We start from the raw sequence: 23719 nt of genomic DNA on the forward strand, positions 1-23719 counted from the left end.
CTTGTTGGGGACTCAAATCTTTTGAGCTCTGCTGGGTCACGCATACACCCACCCTCACCCAGCCCTGCCCAAATAAAGCCCTCTGTCTGTCCTATTCCTCTGTCTGTCCTCTTCCCAGAGAGCATGTTAGTTTCATCATGTAACTCCCATTCAAGGTCAGATCCCTTTGTGGAAGTGTGAGGGGCCAAGCCTCTCCTCTGGGGCCATCTACTATCTATGTGGAATATACACAGGAGAAGGAAATAGTTCCCCGAGGAATTTTCCCTCTACCCCCTCACCTGCTTTAAACAACTCTAAAAGGGGGAAAAGGAAGTTCTGCTCTTTCTTCTTTCATGATTTATGTCTCCTTTCAACCAACGGTCCATAAAATTTGAACATTCAAAAGCCTACCATTCTCAACAAAACAAAAAACAAAACAACAACAAAAAAAAAAAACAAAAAGAAAGAAAAGAAAAGTAATAACTCCCACCCCTGCCCCCCACCCCCATCCTGCTGCTGCTGGACAATTAGGTCTGGATAATTTCCCTTCTGTCCAACACTGACCAAGGAGACTTTAAACAATTTTAGCTCGGTAATTTTTAGAAAGATTGAAGACAGCTGCTAAAGAGATTTGCTTTGTCACCCAGTCAACCTCAGATATAAGTATATAGATAGGCCCCAGTTACTAGAGGTAACTTAAAGGTGTTTAACAGCACAGAACCAAATGGGAGGAGGGAAAGCCACTGTCACTTTTTCCGGTAATGAAATTCGGTTAGACTTACTGATAGGCAGCAAAATTTTGGTGTCTTGCTTTCTGTCAGTCCTAGATGAAAGTCCTGCCCCCAGTAAAAAGATGCAGTTGGACTATATCTCAGATTAACAAAGAATATTTCCAGGGTTGTGGGCAGAAACCAACCTCCCAGGACTGGCCCAATGCCAGGTTCCTATAGTGGTTCCGCTAGCCAGTTCAGATTAAACAATACCCAGTGACCCTAGAAACAAAAAAAGGAAATCACAATCCATATATACTGGCTTAGAGAAACAGGGATCCTGGTACCCTGCCAGTCTCTCTGGAATACGACTTTCTTGCCTACGAAGAAACCAGAGACCTCTGATTCCCATGAGTCTGATTCTTCCAGAGAAGCAGGTATACGTGGCATTGTACCTGAAGGATGCATTCTTCAGCTCCCTGTTGGCAAAGGTAAGTCAACTATCTTGTCTTTTAAATGGACAGACGCAGAGGGAGGTTATAGTGGGCAACATATCTGGACCAGTTTTCCCTAATTATTTGAAAATTCTCTAACCTTGTTTGATAAGACACTAAATGCTGACTTCTGCCCTTCTATCAGAAGTTTCTTGGGGCCATATGTTTGCAATATGTAAATGACCTCCTCCTAACCTCTAAAATTAAATTTATGAAAAGGCCATTGGGGGATTGCTCCAAGAATTACAGACCTTGGGCTACAGAATGTTGGCTAAGAAAGCCAAACTTTATACATCAGAGGTTATCTATCTTAGCATCAGCTTTGAGGCGGCAAAAGAGCCTATCTCAGAGTGGGATTGCTGCCATCCCAACTCCAAAGACTAAGAGACAGACAGATTCGAGAGCTCTTAGGTATGGCTAAGTATTGCTGCCTTTAGATACCAGAGTTAGTTGAAATAGCAAGACCTCTATACGCCCGCGCAAAGAGAGGCATGGATCTCCCAATACAGACTGAGACTAAAACAAAAGGCATTCGAAGCTTTAAAAACAGCTCTGACTTTTTCTCCAAACCTAGCACTTCCAGATGTCTCAAAAACCTTTTCATCTGTTTGTCCATGAAACAAAAGACATTGCAAATGGGGTTTTAACCCAAAATTTGGAGCCACGGAAATGCCATGTGATATACTGTCCTAACAGTTGGACACTGCAGCCACAGGATGGCCCACCAGTCATTAAGAGTGGTGGCAGCAAACTCAGCAAACAACAAATGCTGGCGAGGATGTGGAGAAAGAGGAACACTCCTCCATTGTTGGTGGGATTGCAGACTGGTAAAACCATTCTGGAAATCAGTCTGGAGGTTCCTCAGAAAATTGGACATTGAACTGCCTGAGGATCCAGCCATACCTCTCTTGGGCATATACCCAAAAGATGCCTCAACATATAAAAGAGACACGTGCTCCACTATGTTCATCGCAGCCTTATTTATAATAGCCAGAAACTGGAAAGAACCCAGATGCCCTTCAACAGAGGAATGGATACAGAAAATGTGGTACATCTACACAATGGAATATTACTCAGCTATCAAAAACAATGCCTTTATGAAATTCATAGACAAATGGTTGGAACTGGAAAATATCATCCTGAGTGAGGTAACCCAATCACAGAAAAACACACATGGTATGCACTCATTGATAAGTGGCTATTAGCCCAAATGCTTGAATTACCCTAGATGCATAGAACACATGAAACTCAAGACGGATGATCAAAATGTGAATGCTTCTTTAAAAGGGGAACAAGAATACCCTTGGCAGGGAATAGAGAGGCAAAGATTAAAACAGACACAGAAGGAACACCCATTCAGAGCCTGCCCCACATGTGGCCCATATATATACAGCCACCCAATTAGACAAGATGGATGAAGCAAAGAAGTGCAGGCCTGACAGGAGCCGGATGTAGATCTCTCCTGAGAGACACAGCCAGAATACAGCAAATACAGAGGCGAATGCCAGCAGCAAACCACTGAACTGAGAATAGGACCCCCATTGAAGGAATCAGAGAAAGAACTGGAAGAGCTTGAAGGGGCTCGAGACCCTTTATGAACAACAATGCCAAGCAACCAGAGCTTCCAGGGACTAAGCCACTACCTAAAGACTATACATGGATTGACCCTGGACTCTGACCTCATAGGTAGCAATGAATATCCTAGTAAGATCACCAGTGGAAGGGGAAGTCCTTGGTCCTGCTAAGACTGAACCCCCAGTGAACGTGATTGTTGAGGGGAGGGCGGCAATGGGGGGAGGATGGGGAGGGGAACATCCATAAAGAAGGGGAGGGGGAGGGATTACGGGGATGTTTGCCCGAAAACCGGGAAAGGGAATAACACTCGAATTGTAAATAAGAAATACTCAAGTTAAAAAAAAAAAAAAAAAAAAAAAGGAGTGGTGGCAGCTACTGCTAGTCTAATGGAGAAGAAAAAAAAAAAAAAACCTGTTAGAGACCACTGAAGTGTGGATTGACTTCCTTCCTCTGTTTTGCTTTGGACCCCGCTGCACTGCATATATAGAGAGATTTAACCCATAAGAGATTATGCTTGAAAGGCTCCCCCAGCAGCTTCCTTAGCTCAGAGACCAGCAGTTGACAAAACTCTCTAACTGTTCACCACAGGCCCTCCTCCAGTTCTCTATAAACATTGTTCATGGCGCCTGAGCTCCCTTCAGTTTTCGACCTGCTGTCCATCAGTTAGTGGATGTGCGGCAACAACATGAACATGTCTGCCCTGATGCATACCTTTGTGCCTGCCGTCCAGAAGGTCACCACCACCGTTATTTTCCTTCACAGATTGGGAGATACTGGGTTTGATATTATTGGACTTTCACCAGATTCCCAGGAGGATGAATCTGGAATTAAACAGGCAGCACAAACTGTAAAAGCATTCCTTCTAACAGTTATTTTGGGAGGATTTTCTCAGGGGGGTGCCTTATTTTTATACACTGCTCTCACCACACAGCAGAAACTAGCTGGTGTCACTATACTCAGTTGCTGGCTTCCACTTTGGGCTTCATTTGCACAGAAGCCTATCAACAATGCTGATAGAGATATTTCTATTCTTCAGTGCCATGGAGACTATGACCCTTTAGTTCCCCTAATGTTTGGTTCTCTTACTGTTGAAAGACTAAAAGCATTGGCAAATCCAACCAATGTAACCTTCAGAATCTATGAAGGCATGTCGCACAGCTTACGTCAGCAGGAAAAGCTGGATGTCAAACACTTCATTGAGAAGCGCCTACCTCCAATTGATTGACGTCTCTAAGAGGCCTTGAGTAGAAGTTCATGCATCACAGTAGTAGAGTATAAACCTTTCTCCATGACTGATCATAAAACTTCTAATGTTTGCAGTGTTAAAATGTTTCACAAATACACACCAAGGAGACTAAATGATGTCTCCCTCATGGGAAATGTATGATCCTTTTAAGTTTTTATACATATATTAGAATTATACAATTCAGAATAGTCTAGTATTACAGTAGGTAAGTGAAGCAACTAGCTTCTTTGTCTCAAATTAATTCAGCAAAATAAAATAACACAAGCAGAGTTTTATTACATCATTTAAAAATTACTAGTATGCTCTCTGAAAATCTGTTCAGGTCTAAACAAGCTGTTAAGATGTAAGTAACTTCTTTTTTTATAATTTTTTTATTTTATTTATATGAGTACACTGTCGCTCTCTTCAGACACACCAGAAGGGGGCATCAGATCTCATTACAGATGGTTGTGAGCCACCATGTGGTTGTTGGGAATTGAACTCAGGACCTCTGGAAGAGCAGTCAGTGCTCTTAACCGCTGAGCCATCTCTCCAGCCCATAAGTGACTTCTTAAGTATGTGAGTTAGACTATAGTTTTACTCCACGAGTGTTCAGTCACCACGTAGTGTCTGTGTTTTTATGTTTGTATTCATACATACGTGACTGCAGTACCAAAGAATCAGAGGGTTTTACATTATCCATAGTAATAGGGATAATGCTCTTAAGTGTCAAAAAGTAATATTGCTCTCTTCAGTTAATAGCCCTTCTACTGGGGGACCAGGCTTTTTTCCCCTTCTATGGAATTTTTCTCCTCTCAAGAAAAAAAAAAGTAGGTTCTTTCTTTTTTTTATTTTCCATAGAAAACTAATATGGCCTCTCTGTCCCCCCCCCAAAAAAAATCTGTCACTATATATTATTTTGACATTCTGAAAGCCAGACCTACAGTATTTCCAATATAGGTAATGTAAAAAGAAACCACACATTACTTAAGTTTACATATTTTGAATAATTGCACCTTAGTTCAACTTTAGGCTGTAGAGTTACCAGAATCTTCAGTCCTGGTCATAATTCTGTGGTTTTATTTTTCTGTAACAAACTTAAAGGGTAAATGATATCTTGACATGTTTAGAAATACTTGTGACTGGTTTTAAAATATAGTTTCTTAAACATAGCAGAGTTTAAGTTTACATTTTCTGTACATGTTATGCTTAAAGTCAAATACAGTTCAAGATGAGCAATCAAGCTTTTGTTTCCTTTTTATCCGGATGACATACTAATTTGAAATTTCTATCTTCAGTAAAGGAGCTTTTGATAATCAGTCTCCTGTGCCAACAGTAAAATAACAAGCATTTGATTTTTAAATCATTGACATATTCAAAATACTGCTGAAAATTACTTAATTTATGGGTAATAAGGACTGGTTAGAACCCACATATATAAAACCCATATTTATAAATGTTACTACACAGTTGAATATGTTGCAAAAATTAGGGTTATTTCTGAATGGTTGCTTATCCTGATGTTTTCCAACCAACCAAGAAGAAGCATCTTTATAAACAGATGCTAACTGATATGGAGATCATTTGGTATGTCCCAGATAGAATGTTAACAGTGAAGCCAAATGTTTATGTCTGGATTTGAAACAATTTCAAACAATCATTTACTATGTTGCTTTACTTTGAAGAACATAAATTACTTGTTAGTCTATTTGTAAAAATGTATTTGGGGTAAGAAATATTGCATTGAATTTGTGTACTGTAATGTGGGGAAATGTCATGTTTTTCACAGTTTCATCAGTGTGAAGTAATATTTAATTTTGGCTTAAAAAAAAAGACTGTTCTTTGGACTATCTCGAAGATCTAGTCAATCTCTAAGTCCACCTCCAGTTTCCCCTTGAGATTAGTGATACCATCTGGGCCAATCGGGTACCCAAGGGGGTGATGGAACCAACCTGAAAGAACTCCATCTTCTCTCCATTCCTACAGCCATGAAGGGAGCATGCATTACACCATAGATCCAACACACCTGGGTCATGAGAACAGAAGCTATGGACTTACAATGCCAAATGGACTTTCTGTGGACTAGAGACCCATTAAAATCAAGTTTCCTTGGGTTCCAGGGCTTTTCTTTCACTCTATATCCTCCTGAGACTTTGGTTTGGTGTGAATCCAGGTCAAAGCCTTGACCTTGGAACTGAGGAAGACACAGGAAAGGTATTTACTAGTGTGACTACAGATCAGCAAACCATGTTCATCTTGACCTTTGCTCCCCGATACCCACTTTAGGTGTGTGGTTATTCTAGAGAAATGAAAACTGTGAGAGCATTTCTTTTAAGGCTGGAATACAGGGTCTACAATTCTATGCATGCCCTGAGGGTGAACCTCCTAGTCTCGGAAAACAAGGGAGTTTCCATCGCAACACTTTGTGTTATGAAACAGGCTTCCTGAACAATTTCTTCAAGGATTCTGGCCTTTGGGAAACAGGGAAAGCCTGGGACTTTCTGCCACAGGAAGACCTTGGGAATAGATTCACCACTATACAGAAGAACTTACCTCTGCACACCACTTCTCACACCTTTCTGTCCTAATAAAGATCTCCTATCCATGCCAAGTCCCTACCAATGCTCCCTTCTAAGACACTTAACACACCTGGGGCCCAAGTCAAACCTCCCAAACCTGTTCAGAAAGATGAGGGATCCCCATCCCCATTTTCCACTCTTGAAAAGGTCCATGACTTAGTCGTTCCCATTCAGAATCTGGTTGGGATTGCTGAGACCTGTGACCCCTGTACCACATAGGGATAAGAACTAACCAGACTGTCAGCCAATGGACTGACAAAACTCACTGTGACTTGGGGCAGGGGTGGGGGGCCGTGGGTAAGAGGGCTTACAATCAGCTGAAACTTGTCTAACATCCAAAGCCTTTAACCTGGGCTCGTCCTCTTATTCTGATTTGTTATCTGCCTTACAGGTTATTTCATCTGGACAACAGCAATATTAATGAGCTCCTGAGACTACCTGGTGGGCATCCTCTAATGGTTTAACTAAATGTGTTTCTTTTGATATGCTATATAATGGAAAGGGAAAAGATATGTTTTAATATAGACCCTGGACAGAGGAAAAAAGAATGGAACCTGTCCTCATCCGAATCCTAGTTGGAGCTGGCATAGCTGGGTCACAGCCATAGGTATGTCAGCCTTTCTCATGGGGTATACAAACCTTAAGAAACTAAGTGGATCGGTTGATCAGGACCTAGGTGTATTAAAGATTTCCAATTCTGAATTGGAACAGCAGTTAGACTTCCTAATGGAAATGGTCCTCCCAAATCAAAGAGGCTTAGACTTATTTCTCATGAGACAAGGGAGACTATGTATGGCATTAGGAAAAAGCTGTTGTTTCTGCACTTATCAAGAGTATTAAAAAAAAAAAAAACCTACCATGGTTGAGAAAAAAAACCTTCAAAGAAAGAGAGACACAAAGATATATCAGACGATTGGTACCAGTCTCTGTTCTCTTGACCAAGAGACCAGAAGGCCAGAAAGACCTTCTGGCTAAGTACTCTGCATTCAGCCCTAGCTGGGCCTTTAATTTTCATTCTGATTGGATTAACAGCAGGGCCCTGAATCTTAAACTATATGGCCAATTATGTATCAATTCAGTAAAATTAATAGTCCTTAGAAATGAGTACATATTTTTAGAACAGGATGAGTTCGTAATCTGACTTATTCACTAAGACCAGTGGGGAATGTAACAGGCCCCGAGACCTTAGCACAACCGACTCCATGATGGAAGTCCCATTCAAGCTGTGAAACTTGGCACATAGTACCTCCTGCCAAAGCAAACAAGCAAGACCTCATCCATCACATCCATAGCTCTGGGGAAGTCTCTAGATGCACTAACCTTGCTTTTTGGCTTCTATAGTTCTGATTCTGGCTAACTGTTCTTGTTAACTGAAATATATCAACCCAGGATGTGGGTTTAGTCCTTAGAAGCTCATCTTGAGAAAGGCTCAGGGTAACCCTGGGATCCCAAACACCCAGTGTGGTCACCAGTCAGCTAATAAAGACTTTCTATTGGCTTATCCAGTATCTGGGTAGTCTTCTCTGGTGGACACCCCACAACACTGTGACACTTTGATGTGTCATCACCATTTCACACAAATACCCTTTGACCTGTACCCTGTTCTAGACCTTAGCAGCTTTCTTCCTGTCCTCATCGCTCTCATCCTGGTCCTGATGCTGCAGACTCTCAGCCTTGGCTCTTACCCACTGCAGTCCTTTCTTGCAACCTCATTCATCCCCATGGTTTAAAACTCATCTGGATTTCAGACTGATGGCTTCCACTTTTCTAACTCTAGGGAGTTAGAACTCACCCTATGGGTTCCAAGCTCATATTTCTTGGTTGATGTCTCTACTCAGAGGTTAAACTTCTCAATCAGACTGTACAACACCTACCCTAATCCTTTCCCTCTCCACAACTTCATCCATCTACACAGTTGCTCAGACTGGAAACCTCCCCTCCCCCCACATTTTTCTGACTTACCAACTGAATCATATCCCAGCCCCATTTCTGTTTGTCTTCTTCCTCTTCCTCTTCCTCTTCCTCTTCCTCTTCCTCTTCTTCTTCTTCTTCCTCCTCCTCCTCCTCCTCCTCCTCCTCCTCCTCCTCCTCCTCCTCCTCCTCCTCCTCCTCTTCTTCTTCTTCTTCTTCTTCTTCTTCTTCTTCTTCTTCTTCTTCTTCTTCTTCTTCTTCTTCTTCTTCTTCTTCTTCTTCTTCTCATACCAGATCCAACACAGTGTGGCCTCATGGCATCTGTTAGATATCTTTATCTCAGTCAGCAAAGCGACTCACCCGCTTAGCTCCATCTCATATCACACTGCTGATGGCTGCTCTCTGAGCCTAGCAACAATCTCTCTACCCATCTACTTCCCAAGGCAGGTTGCCACCATGCCAGACATACACATCCCAGTTCCGTGGTGGCCCAGTGTCTCCAGCCACCACAAACTCTCTTGAACTCAATTAAATCACCATATGAAAGAACACACAACACAACAACCTCTGATCCAATTGATAAGATATAATTGGCCACCTAGACATACAAAGCCTTGTACACATCCATCCCTTAAGAATATTCATAACAACCTGTAAACGTGCAGAGAGGAATCTTAACATCGGGCTCCACGTTCTCTCGGCTGCTTCTTCCTCATCTCCCCCTCTCTAAAACTTTTCTCCTGCCCATCCTTCCTTCTTGTCCAATGACAGGCCTCATTCTGTCTTGTACCTGTCTTCACCTGCGTAGTGACATCATCCTACAGGAGCTCTGCAGATTAACAATTCACCACACACATTTCCTTTGCTTCTACATTTCCTTTGGGCTTATATAAAGCTGAAGTAGTTCTACTAAATTTTCCATCTGTGAAGGTAAAACACTGAGGTTCCTACTCTTTTTTAATATTGTTTCTGCTCTTCGTAACAGAGCCTCGTTCTGGTGCTATTGAAGTTCTTAGAATTTATCTGGATTTTCCAAAATTTGTTTGTTTTTGAAACAAACAAGTAAGTAAAAAAAGAACTTTTATGGGGCTGCGGAGATCAGTCAGCAGTTAAGGCCTTTTGCTCTTCTTCCAGAGGACCTGAGTTCAGTCCCCAGCACCCAGCACCCACAAGGGATTCCAGGGAATCTGATACTCTCTTCTGGACTCTATGGGTATCTGCATATGTAACACATATATATACACACACAGACAGACACACAGACACACAGACACAGACACCAGACACACAGACACACACATACACAGAGACAGAGAGAGAGAGAGAGAGAGAGAGAGAGAGAGAGAGAGAGAAAACAAAACAAAATAAAAGGTACAATATCTTAGTCAGTGTTTCTATTCCTGCATAAAACATCATGACCAAGAAGTAAGTTGGGGAGGAAAGGGTTTATTCAGCTTACACTTCCACATTGCTGTTCATCACCAAAGGAAGTCAGGACTGGAACTCAAGCAGGTCAGGAAGCAGGAGCTGATGCAGAGGCCATGGAGGGATGTTACTTACTGGCTTGCTTAGCCTGGCTTGCTCAGCCTGCTTTCTTAAAGAACCCAAGACTTCCAGCCCAGGGATGGCACCACCCACGATGGTCTGGGCTCTCCCACCCTCCTACCCTTGATCACCAATTGAGAAAATGCCTTACAGTTGGTTCTCATAGAGGCATTTCCTAAAGGGAGGCTCCTTTCTTTGTGATAACTCCAGCTTGTGTCAAGTTGACACACAAAACCAGCCAGTAGATGCAGGGAACATCTTGGAAGAGGAGGCAGAAAGAATGTAAGAGCCACGGAGCACTGGAAATGCTGTCCTCTGGATGTGGCATGGCTGTTACACTCATGAGCTCACAGCAGCTGCAGTTACATTCTGCATAAGTGATCTCCAGGCCCCATACCTTGCTGAGGAGTTATGAGGAAGGAGATTTATTGTGGGGAGTGGACTGAACATATAAACACCCACAAACAAACACACACATATATACCTACACATAAACACACAGGTACACATACACACAAACATACCCAAATAGACAGACAGACGCACACAGACACACACAGACACAAACATAAACACATAGCTACACACACATACACTAACACACACATAAATACACAGATACACATACACACAGACATACCCACATAGGCAGACAGACACAGACACACACATACACTAATGCATACATGAACATACACATAAATACACAGCCACACACACACACACATATATACCTACAACATAAACACACAGGTACACATACATACAGACACACCCAAATAGACAGACAGATATACACAGACACACATAAACACATAGCTACACACACATACACTAACACACACATAAAGACACAGATACACATACACACAGACATACCCACATAGGCAGACAGACACAGACACACACATACACTAATGCATACATGAACATACACATAAATACACAGACACACACATACACATATATACACACAAACACATAGATATGCACAGACAGAGATACACAAACAGACACACACAGATTCACACATACACATACACTAACACACACACACACACACACATATACAAAGATACACACAGACAAGAAAGGAAATTAATATGTGACAAGTCTTTCCAAATTAAAAATTTGCAAATTTTTCTGGTCCCAGAGAACTGAACTGCAGGAATAGTATTGCTTTCACCACTTCGTAGGCCTTACTGGCGAAGATGGTGCTTTAGGGTTTTTAGTACTGTGATAAATACCTTAGCCAAAAGCAATGTGGAAAAAAAAAGGATTCATTTGGTTTATAGGGCACAGTCCACCACTGAGGAAACCCAAGACAAGAACTCAAAGCAAGAACTTGGAGGCAGGAACTGAAGCAGAGACCAGGGAGGAATGCCGGTTATGGGCTGCTTCCCCCACACCTCCCAAGCCCCACTTGCTCAGTTTGCTTTTTTATACATCCCAGGACCATCTGCCCAGGGATGGTGCTGTCCACTGTGAGCTGGACCCTTCACGTGGGTCTTCATTTACCCCAATGCCTTTGTTCCCAGGAAGCAAAGGCTTCTCAGGCCACAGTCTGGATACCAGTTAGAGTGGAGCTCTGAGTTAAAGGGAACCCTGGACTCTGACCCAAACAAAACAAAACGGTACATGATGCCTTGAAAATCCAGGGTTCCTGCTCTCTATTTCACAGTGAAGGAATGTAAATTGATACACCTTCATTTAGCACAGCCCGGGTGAAGCTTGGGAACTTTGGACTCTTTTGTTCCTAAGGCAAACAAAGTGTTTAGCTTCAACAGTTTCCCCTGTTTCCTTGAGGATTCTATTAACTGATGAGTGGAGATTAAACTGAGCTTTCTCTAGAAGAAAAGGTCAGAAGGCAGGAAGGGAGAGAACAAGCCACGTAGAGAAGGGAGGTGATGAGCTATCTAATAGAGGTGTGTTTCTTCGGTTTAGCCTTTGCTTTTATAACCTTGGTCCCAGGCCATGCAGCCCCTCTCTTTTGGTTCCTTTCTAATTTCTTTTTCTCACACTCCCACCCCTTTTAAATGCAGAGTTTCTCTGTGTAACCCTAGCTGTCATGGAACTCACTGTGTAGACCAGACTGGTCTTGAACTCACAGATCTACCTGCTCTGCCTCCCACGTGCTGGGATGAAAAGCTTGTGCCACTACTGCCCTTTCCAAATTCTTGAATAAATTTCACATCCTTTGTTATTGCACTAATGCTAGTGCAAGAAGAGTATTGTTCTTTAAGAATCCAAAGAAGTGGGGCTAGAGAGAAATGGCTCAACGGTGAAGAGCACTGATTGCCCTTCCAGAGGTCCTGAGTTCAATTCCTAGTAACCACATGGTGGGTCACAACCATCTGTAATGAGATCTGATGCCCTCTTCTGAGGAATCTGAGGACAACTACAGTGTACTCATATGTGTAAATAAATAAATAAATAAATAAATAAATAAATAAATAAATCTTTTTTTTTCTATTCTTTTTTTTTTTCCAGAGCTGGGGACCGAACCCAGGGCCTTGCGCTTGCTAGGCAAGCTCTATACCACTGAGCCAAATCCCCAACCCCAATAAATAAGTCTTAAAAAAAGAATTCAAAAAAGTAAAAGCAGAAGAAAGGGGCATAATGTAATGGTTGGACTTTGTTGCTATTTACTCCCATCTCTCTATTAAAGAAACATGGGTAAATATTTAAAGAGTACAATGGTTTAAGAAAATGACTTCAGATAAGTATTTAAAGTCTATTTGCTTGAAAAAATACAAAGAATCAGGTTGCTTAGGTGCACACTTTGATTTCTTTACTGGGCAGAACAAGAAAAACAGAAGAGAGGAAGTTAGAGACTTCTCAGAATGATGACAGCAATGTGGTCAAACCCTGGCATGTGGGATTGAGCACAGAGCTCTGAACCACAGTGATAGGCTAGCACGCAGGAGGCCCTGGGCTCCATCTCCGGTGTGGAGGGCTGCTGTGGGAACAGTATCAAACTATTATCATCATGAGTCTTCAGGAGAGTGGATTGAACCCCAGACTGCTGACCCCATCAGAGTTTCCGATTGAGTAGATGAAACCTGGCTCTCCCCAGCGATGTCAACTACCCGTGTGTGAACTGCCCCTCCTCACTTTGAGAATACTCACTCACAACGCTCTCATGGAAATGGCTTCCTGGAGTGCTATTTCTCATCAGAGGCTTTCTGAAACATTAAAAGCATTACAAGAAAAGTGTGCTATGGTTAAATGTGTTAGGAGAATCCTGGATTGAAGGAGGTTATTGAAAGAAAATCCCTTTGAGAAACCAAAGCAGTTAGCTGTCTAGAGACACAAAACTTGTTGTCAGAACATGCCTGACTTTTAATTCCAGAAAATTCTTGCCCAGAAAGATGATATAGAAAAGAATCTTATTGCTTGTTGCAAGAATATCCTGAAAATCCAGTAAACACGAGACTTCTTGGTTTACATTTGTTGAATGAGTACCATTTGCCCAGATAATAAATCAGAACAAAAGATTGCTTACAGGCTGGAGAGATGGCTCAGTGGTTAAGAGCATTGATTGCTCTTCTAAAGGTCCTGAGTTCAAATCCCAGCAACCACATGGTGGCTCACAACCATCTGTAATGAGATCTGATGCCCTCTTCTGGTGTGTCTGAAGACAGCTACAGTATACTTATATATAATAAAATAAATAAATCTTAAAAAAAAAAGATTGCTTACACCCCAATACTGGTTGTGACCCCACCCTGCTCCATCCACTGACAATCTCTTAGATCACATACTCGCACAATTTTAATTTATTTATGTTCACACAACTCACGGCTCTTCTCTTGGAATGAGCAAGGGAACTGAGAACTGTATTGATGACCTTGATGTTGGTAGACTTTTGGGCACTTCTGGGTGGGTTCATCTGCAGGTAGAACTAGGAAGCCCAGAGCATGGTGACAGTGACTGAGCTCAGAGACTCTCTCATGCTGCCTTGTTTCTGGAACAATTGCTACTATAAAATGCCAATTATTGTTTTTATTTCCATAGGGTTTTTCAGTTACCGACAAAGTCCTTTCAGAGGCATAAGCTTAGTAGTGCTTCACCACAATCAAGAAAGATAGGGTAGCCACCAAAGAACCGAAAAGTAAGAACTTGCTAAGAGTCACGGCCACTAGAAAATGCAAGGCAGTAAACCTCCCTTTTAAATCAACCACTCAGCTTCCTGTCTGACAGAACTAGACATTGACCAGCTCTAAATTTAGTCCCCCAAGTCTTCACTACATAATTTTAACATAGATGCCCTCTCTCTTTGGGGCTGCTTTTAGTATAGTTTATTCTGGTCAACATTAATTATTTGTTTTGGAGCAGGTTTCTGGTAATACTCTAATTAGATGTTCCTGTAAGATGAGAATGTCTTCAGTCACTTGATGGAGACTGGACACCACTTGATTCAAGGATTCAGACATAAACACCATTTTGCCCTCCTGTCTGCTGTTGGGAGAGGGTATGAGGGCTGGAAGTGATTTCAGGAATACAAATAACTATTAAACCCATCACGCACAGATAATACAACTTTAATAAAAAGTTCTGGACATAAGCTCATCTGAAGTGAAAAAAGTCTTTTAAAAAAGTCTTAAAAAGAAATGTTTTACTGCTTTCAAATCTTAAAAATATTAAGCCATCACAAAGAAAATATTATATTTCTCCATGTACTCATGGTCATTGATAAGGTTGACAAAGTTAATGCAATTTTTCCAAAACATGATGTTGGACAACTGTGTTCCCATGCCAACGATTAAAGCTAAACTCTTATCTTATGTATCTACAAAAATTAATTCAAATGATCAAATGAGTCAATCGAGGTGGTCTACACCTATAATCTCAGCACTTACAAGGCTGAGGGAGGAGGATGGCCACAAAGTCAAGGCTAACTCAGGCTATGTAATGAGTACTGGGCCAACCAGGGCCCAGTGAGATCCTTTCTTCAAAAAGGTGAGTTGGTGAGGTGCTAAGAGGGGAAGTAGACACAGAGACTATCTTCAACCAACAACTGCTCACAAAGGAAAATTTAGTTTCCTGCATACAAATCACACAAAAGGACAGGCCCAGCAGTAAATTGCCAACAGAAATAGAACTCAGTGTGTGCACTGCCTGGTTTTGTGTGTCACACAGAAAGGAGCCTCCCTTGAGGAAATGCCCCCATGAGATCCAGCTGTAAGGCATTTTCTCAATTAGTGATCAAGGGAGGGAGGGCCCATTGTGGGTGGTGCCTTCCCTGGGCTTGTAGTCCTGGGTTCTATAAATAGCAGGTTGAGAAAGTCAGGGGAAGCAAGCCAGTAAGAAATATCCCTCTGTGGCCTCTGCATCAGCTTCTGCTTCCTGACCTCGAGTTCCAGTCCTGACTTTCTTTGGTCACGAATAACAATGTGGATGTGTAAGCTGAATAAACCCTCTCCTCCCCAACTTGCTTCTTGGTCATGATGTTTGTGCAGAAATACAAACCCTGACTAAGATGGTATGTTTTGGAGGGTTTGTTTTCGTTTTAATTTTGTTTTGTATGTGTTTGTTTTTGTCTCATAATGTAATTTGTCTCGTAATGTAATCTGGGAATTTACCTTTATTTATTTATTTTTGCTTAACAGATCTTTTGCTTATGTTTATGGTTTCCAAATTTGTTTTTATGAATTTTCTATGTGTGACTATGAGTGTCTCAGCATTTCTATGTGTTCCTTGTGCTTTCTTCTTTATCTCCCCGCTCCCCCTTTAAATCTGTTTGGTCCTATTTTGGTTTGTTTTTATTTTAATTTAATTTTCTTCTTTTTATTATTAGGTTTTGATCGATTTGTATCCTAATGAGAGAGAAGAAAAAGATGCGGATTTGGGTGGGAAGAGAAGTGGGGGGAATCTGAGAGAAGCTGGGGGGAGGCGAAACAGCTAGCAGAATATGTATAAAAAACTATTTACTATAAAGATTAATAACTACTTGATTCTAACCAGGAGCTGGTGCGATGACTGGGCAGGTAAAGAAAGGCACTTGCCTCAGAGCCTGGTCACGTGAGCTCTATACCTAGAATCCCCACAGCGGGAGTTGAGAATCTCCTCCCATAGTTTCCCTCTGACCACCAATGCACTCCTGCTCCCTGATAACATCCATACATCATTTTTAAAGCAAAACAAATAAGCCTAAGGGAAGACCTTTCTGATGTTGGATTTGATGATGTGAAGCACACAGGCTAACACACACGACAAAGGAAAACAGACTGAGAACGGAGCTTCGTGGTAGGCTGTGTCCGTGAGCTCATGCATGAGGCCCTGGGTCCGACTCCAGCACTGCCGGGAAAACAGGTCACACACACTCTTCTAAGGCCCACACTCAGGAGGCAGAGGCAGGCGGATCTCTGTGGCCAACTCCTGCTGCTCTGCCTCTTCTTCGGCCTTCAGCACACAGGAACACGTTACTCCTTTACAGCATGGCCTGCCAACGGCTAGGCTTTGAGTTCTGCGGCTTTCAAAGCAGCAGACAGTCCCCAGCGTTCTTCTGCTTCTGAGCTGGGACTCAGTTCCATAGCTTTGCCTCCTCTGTGGTCATCAAAGGGCTGGCCAGTCCCCTGGTGAAGCCACTACTGCCACACAGATGTCATCACCACCCTGTTCTTCCTGTTTCTTTCTTCATATTACGAGCTCTGCCAACCCCAAGAAATGGCCAAGAAGGAAGCCTTCTTTCTATTGGGCTTTAATGCTGCAACACCAGGGCAGACGACACAGGTGCTGTCTCCCAACCAGCTCGCATGCAAGCTGAACAGTAGTATACTTATATAGCCGGAGTGTGTGTGCCAACCACAGCAAGCCTTTCATGCAAATGAAGCCATCTGATTTTACCATTGTCTCTTTAGCACCAAACACAGTGCTTTCTCTGCTGGGCCACCAACAGATGTATTCCTCTTTTGGCCTGAGTGGGATAGGATGACTTGGAATTCACCAACACTTAATGATACCCAAAAGTCCAGTGTAAACTATTTCAAAGAGTCCTGGAGGGATGGGGAGTCTTCAGGAGCCAGAGCAAGCAGCTGCCACCGTTCATCAACAGATGTCCTCATGTCTGTGAAACATTTAGAATGGTTAGTTCAAACACAGGCAGCCTGGCAGACAGAGCAGCAAGAGTCCAACAGCTCGAAACCAGGGGGTCACAGCACACCATGCCCCAACATCTATGGCTATAAACACTAGAAGAGCTATTTAAAAGAATTTGTTCTTGCTAGGCCTGGCAGTACACATCAACAATCTGAATATTCAAACAGTTGAGGCAGGAAAATTCAGGCCTGAGCTGTCTCGGAAACACAAGAAAAAAAAAAAGGGAAGAGAGAGGAAGGAAGAGGAAGGGAAGAGGAGAGGAAAGAGAAAGAGAGGAGAGAAAGGGAGCTGACTGAAAGAGAGGAGAGAAAGGGAGCTGACTGGAGGGGAGGAGAGGAGAGGAAAGGAGAGGAGAAGAGAGAGGGAAAAAGGAGACAGTTTATTATTAACATTTGTAAAGATTTACTTTTTAAATTTTGTGTGTGTGTGTTGCAGGCATGCTAAGGTACACGTGTGAAGGTCAGAGAAACTGCTTTTTTCAACTTCTGCCACATGAGTCCTTCCTGGGGATCACACTCATGTGATCAGCTTTGGTCACAAGTGTCTGTACCCACTGAGCCACCTCACCGGTAGTTGAGATTTCAGTGTAATGTAACAGTGCTTTAATTATAATGCCCAGGACCTGCTCAGTGCCTCAGGGGCAGGCGACTCTCCCTTGTCTGTCTCAGTATCAGTTTTTACTGCTATAAGTCTCTGAAACTAGATGTTTCCAATGGCACGTGCTTACCGTGCTAATACTCGGCACTGAGGCCACCTTGGGCTACGTACTGAGGTGCTATTTTGAAATCAAAACACAGATATTCCCCCAGAGTTCCTTCCCCCAGAGAAGCAACATAGTTGCTTCTTTTATATTTTTGCCAAGTCCAGGGTTGTAGTTGCTGCTTGAATGTGGCCATAGTGCATTCGTTCATTAGGGATACTTTCTTTCAGAAGTGGAATGAGAGTTTGAGGTGATGGTACAGGTGGTGTCTGCTGAGGCCTTTTGCTCTAGCTAACTGGATAAAGCCTGCTCTAATAATATTTATTATATATATATATGTATATATGTATATATGTGCAAACATACATAATATATACTTAATATGTATACATTATATTGTAGTATATACATGAGATATAATGTATAGTTACACATATATTGTATATAATCTTGTATATACATATATGCACATTGTTAACCTTTTGATATATAATATAATTTTATCATTTCTCCCTTCCATTTCCCTCCTCTCCTCTCATGACTTCTTTTTTCAATTGTTCCTGTGTGTGTGTGTGTGTGTGTGTGTGTGTGTGTTTGCCTATCAAGACACGAGTAACATCGACATCAACTCATCCAACACAACTATCCCTACAAACAATAATTGAAGAAAAAAAAAAGAGCCTGAACAACTTAGTGAGATTTTTGTCTCAAAATAAAAAACAGGAGAAGACTTGAGCAATATCTCACCGGTAAAGAGCCTGCTTAGCAAGCCCAAGGTCTTTAGTTCAATCCTCAGCACTTCAAAAGCCTATTTCTAAGTGTTCTCAAGTCTCAGGAGACTTGGAAGTGTCCGATTTGGGGATGGCAGAATTCAACCCATAGGAGATACAAGGTGTCTGTTTATATATAAACTTTAGTATCCATAGAGTTTGCCACAGAATACTTATATTCCTTTATATTGTACCATTTTCATGGGCTTTTTAAATGATTAATAAGAACTGATCATACTTTAAATTGCTCATCATGAAAATTCCCCAGGTGAATGTCTTATTTAACTTCCATATGACAAAGTTCAGGATTTTGTTTCAATGAAGAAGTTCTATTTAATCAACAAAACAATCCTTTCCTTTATTGTTTTAATAGGAATTTATAGATTAAATTTTCCTCTATCGTTCATTTATCCGTTCACTTTTCCATTTTTTGGAATGTGGTCTCACTCAGACTGTCCTTGAACTTGTGGTCTGCTGCCTCGGCCTCCTCAGGGCTGGGACTGCAGGTGTGAACCACTACGTGCAGCTACTTTTGCTTCACTTGAAGTAGGTGGGTCCTCCTCAGACTCCTCGTTCTCCTCTTCTTCCACTTCCTCCTCCTCTTTTTCCATATAGAGTTTCTCTATGTAGCCCTGGCTGTTCTAGAAATTTCTCTGTAGACTAGCCTAACCTTGAACTCACAGGCATCTACCCCTGTGCCTCCCATGTGCTGCGATTAAATGCGTGTGCCACCAGCGCCTGGCCATGTGTCGCTATTTTTATCATCTACTGTTCACATGTAGACCCTGTGTTTTCATATTTAAGCCTTTAGCCCAGATGGACTTCATGTGATGAAGGTAGAAACTTAATTTTATTTTCATAAAGTAAAACTAATTTTACCAGTTACTTAAAATTGGTGTTCATGTTTTGAGTAAATAAATATTAAAAAATTCAAAGGCTGGAGCAATAATAGAATGCTCAGCTAAATGTGTGAAGCCCAAGGCTCAATATCCAGACCTACAAAATGACTTTTTAAAGTACTGTTTCTTATTTGACTTTTGATTTTTTGATTTTTTTTTAATATGGGCTTTGGTGACGGTTGACTATACTTTTATTTAATGTTCTGGAAAAAGTACATTTCACTGCTAGTTTTAGTAGGGGTTGGCTGACTTCATTGCTACTGGTTTCTGGGGTGGGGTAAGTGATTCATTTTTTCCTTGACCAATATGAAACTTTTGACCTTTGTATTCTGAGCAGGAAACAGAAAGACATGGCGGTCTACCATCTAGCACCTGTGGCAGTTTGCCCGTTCTTGTCTTGGAACTTGAAATTAGATTCTATCTTACTTTTGAAAGGTGCAAAGACTCAAAAGCATTGGATTGCATCATAACACCGAACAAAAGACAATCATCCGATGTTTGCCTATCGATGAGAATGGGTATTTACTTCCTTAGGAAAAACCCAGCTTCGGAAAAATGTTACCAACATTCTGTGCATAGGAAAACCATTTTGTCCATGGTAGAAAAGAGTTTTGAGATGGTAAGTTTCCCAAGAAGCTAATTCCATCCCCTTGGGGAAGCAAGCCTTTGATCTGCTAACCAACTTGTTCCCAGTATACTTAGAAACAAACAATTAAAAAAAATTCTGACTCAATAAATTTGCCATTCTACATTTGGCAGGACAATGAAAGCTTCATGTTGGCTCCCTCTGTCATGCTCAGTGCAACCTTCCCATCGCTGACATGACAATTAGCTGAGCTACTGAGTTCTCAGCTCATACAAATGAGAAAAGACATCCATATGCTGTTGTTCCTTTCTCCTTAAAAAGCTCTATGGAGCATGGTATTTTGCTCTGCAATTTCAAGGACTCACTTCTTCATTAGAATCTTATATGAAGGGGCTAGAGAGAGATGGCTTTGTGGTTAAGAGCGCTTGTTCCTCAAGAGGACTGGGGTTCGATTCCCAGCACCCTTATGGTAACTCCAGTTCTAGGGTTCTAAACATGTTTTGACAGCCTCTGTGGGCACCAGCCATGCCTATGGTATGTAAATATGCATACGGAAAAAACACTGAAACCGATAAAATAAAAATCTTATCCCAACTGACAGTTCTGAGAATCTCCAGGGAGAATAGTGTGGTGGGTAGAGGAAGAAATGGTGATGGTGGCTGTCCAAGGCTGGGTCATGCAGATTGTCTCCTTGTGCAGCCACTGGGATAACTTGTACAGTTCTGAAGAGCCAGCTAGAGCTGCCAGGCTCTTCTGAGCATGTGCCATTCACTATCAGCCCACCCACACTGTCTGTACTGGGGTGTTGAATGAAGGGGCCCCATGCAAGCAAATGGTGCTCCTTCTGAGTCACCTTTGGGTTTTGTGGAGCCTGAGAAAACCTCCATAGGAATATAGAATAGACCTGAACTTGGTCCTTGGTCCTGGGCAGTGACCATGGTAGATATTAAGAGTCAGAGATTCAGGGCTGGAGAGATGGCTCAGGCAGGGGTTAAGAGCACTGACTGCTCTTCCAGAGGTCCTGAGTTCAATTCCCAGCAACCACATGGTGGCTCACAACCATCTGTAATGAGATCTGGTGCCCTCTTCTGGCCTGCAGTCACATATGCAGACAGAATGCTGTACATAAAATAAATAAATAAATCTTTTTTTAAAAGAAAAAAAAAAAAGAGTCAGAGATTCAGCATGAAGCTCAGTTCTCTATTCGTGGGAACCACAGACCTCCGATGTTGGAATTTCTCAGAAGTCTTGAGGAGGAATTCCACTGTGTGGGCTGTTGGAGCTAAGACGGTAGTGTAAGGAGGCAAGCTTCTTTTTCCTTTTTCTTTTTAATAAATGGGGTTCTGTACTGGGAGTGAAAATAGGAGCTTTCATGCTGGGGATGCCAGCATCAGGACATCAGGATCAAGGTCTTCCTTTAAGTCACTTCCAATTGCATCTCTAGCTTGCTCTTGGATTGTTCTTTGCAGTTCTTGTCTCTGCAGAGAATTAGACCCGACTGTGTGCTGCAGGAATTCATGGAGGCCTCAGGAGTAGAAATGCGTTGACACCTCTATACTCTCTCACGTCTCCTTTTGTTTGTGTCTGCCTGCCCATCTGCCTGTCCTTCTGTCTGTCCATCCACCCATCTATTTGTTGATCTGTACATCCATCTATCTACTTATTTTCCTGAATGGAGAGGAAGTATGACTTCTGCTCTGTGTAATTCTAGGCTCTCTTCACCTCCTCCATCTTGTTTTTCTCTAATGAAATACATATTCAAATGAAGCATCAAAACTGTAGGCTTGGGGCTGGGGATTTAGCTCAGTGGTAGAGCGCTTACCTAGGAAGCGCAAGGCCCTGGGTTCGGTCCCCAGCTCCGGAAAAAAAAAAAAAAAAAGAACCAAAAAAAACTGTAGGCTTAGCTCCGCTCAGGGAATACTTGTCTAGGACGTACAAGTCCCTGGATTTGATCTCCTGCGATCAGGAGGGAAAGCCACGAAATCAGGAGTAGGTCATCCTTGGTTACACTCTGTACTTGAAGACAGCCTGGCCCATGTGAGACTCTGGCAAAAAAAAAAACAAAAATTATTTCCAAACAACCCCCCCCAAACAAAGTTAGCATAGCCTATGACGGGAGGTTATACCTCACCAAGTACCCAGTTCTGAGTGCTTGAAAGAATGACAAGCCAGCCTGCATCAGGACAAAATCCCTCAAGCCTGGCATGGAGCCTGGCCTGGCAAGGCAATCTAATTAATTCCCTATCCCTGACTTTCTGCTTGCATTTCTAAAGTCTAATGGCTGTGGAATTGTCTTTAAAAAGTAGTAGTGTGCCACCTTGTGGATAAACGAAGAATGGGCTATATGTGAGGTTTTGCTGGTGAGAATTTCAAACTTTATCCTCACCCTTGCACAAGCAACCATTTTTCTGGGAGAAACAAATACAGGAGGAAGAAAACACAAAGAACAGTGTGTTATAATTGTTTAAATTATCTGATATTTATACTGATAAAGATACTAGAGGCATAGCTATATACAAAATATTTACAAACCTGATCTGACAACCAACTTCTAAGCTCTTCAGAAGTCTTTCTGTGTCATTTATCTCGCTAGTCTACCTTTCTCTTGAGCTCCTCCAAATCCAAGCGGGTTTCTTAGCTTTCTTTCTTACAATACTGTTTTGCCTGTGTCCTGCCAGCTGCTTCTCCATTGTTCCTGCAAGCCCAAAGAGTAAAGCCCATCTCTGATTAGGAGCTCCTTCCGTTAAGTCTCTTCCAAGCCAAAAGAGAAAGAGCTGTCAATGGTCCAATTGCTTATAGACAAGTCTCTAGCTCCCCCTGCCCATGCTTAGCCTGGAAGGTTGAACCATCGTGGTGAGGTTGGGGTGGGGTGGGGTGGGGTGGGGTGGTGCGCTCCAAGCCAAGTTAGTAGAGGCCAAACCATTTCACCATTATGGTGGGGTAGCTCATGGGATAGCTCAAGGCCATCCCGCTGACTTTGCCTCTGGTCTTAGAGCAAAGACTACAATATGTCTCCCTCTAGCAACTGGTCTTAAAACAGGCAGGAACTCTCCATTCTTTGGCATTCTTATCTATGGTTTTTACAGGCACACCCAAAGTGCATCTCTTCGGGACACACCTAACTGCATCTGACAAACCCAATATCTATTTAAGCTTTTGTATTTTGCTAACAATTAGGTTTTTTTATGTACAATAATCAAATATCCTGTAACTGTGCATGCTCACCTTCAGTGCCTAAGTGAAACAGTGGTTGTCACCCCAAACTATTTTTGGAGTGTACCCCACTGAGACAACAGGTTGGAGAAATGGAGGGATATTTTAAAATCTGACTTTAAGTCAGGACGGATGTCATCTTCAGGTCCTGTTTGACTTTAGGGTCTCCCAGAGAAGTAACTAATGTTCTCTGAAGGAGTATCAACTTTGATTTATAGCCCATATCAGGCAGATTGTATAATTTGTCATTAATGCCCTTGATATCCATCCCCATGCATATGAGGGGTGCATTTAACTACACAAGCATCTCACTACCAGTTTTTATGGCATAGTAGGGCAGAGATAGGGGTCTGTTAGCCTCTCAGCATGGGCGAAGGGAGGCCATTGCCAAAGGCTCCATGTGTAATAGATTCCCCCATGGTTTCCTGGGTA

At 42.2% G+C, this 23719-nt stretch overlaps 1 protein-coding gene across 1 annotated transcript; it reads left to right on the top strand.

Moving 5' to 3' along the window:
* The first annotated feature begins 2780 nt into the window (after nucleotides 1–2780).
* On the top strand, nucleotides 2781–4038 carry LOC120099997 (acyl-protein thioesterase 1-like). The gene has a single exon (XM_063281026.1). The coding sequence runs from the start codon at nucleotides 3429–3431 to the stop codon at nucleotides 3981–3983; it is 555 nt and encodes a 184-aa protein (XP_063137096.1). The 5' UTR covers nucleotides 2781–3428; the 3' UTR covers nucleotides 3984–4038.
* The last annotated feature ends 19681 nt before the right edge of the window (nucleotides 4039–23719 follow it).

The sequence above is a fragment of the Rattus norvegicus genome, chromosome 1 (genome assembly GCF_036323735.1).
Source record: "Rattus norvegicus strain BN/NHsdMcwi chromosome 1, GRCr8, whole genome shotgun sequence".
Classification (NCBI taxonomy): domain Eukaryota; kingdom Metazoa; phylum Chordata; class Mammalia; order Rodentia; family Muridae; genus Rattus; species Rattus norvegicus.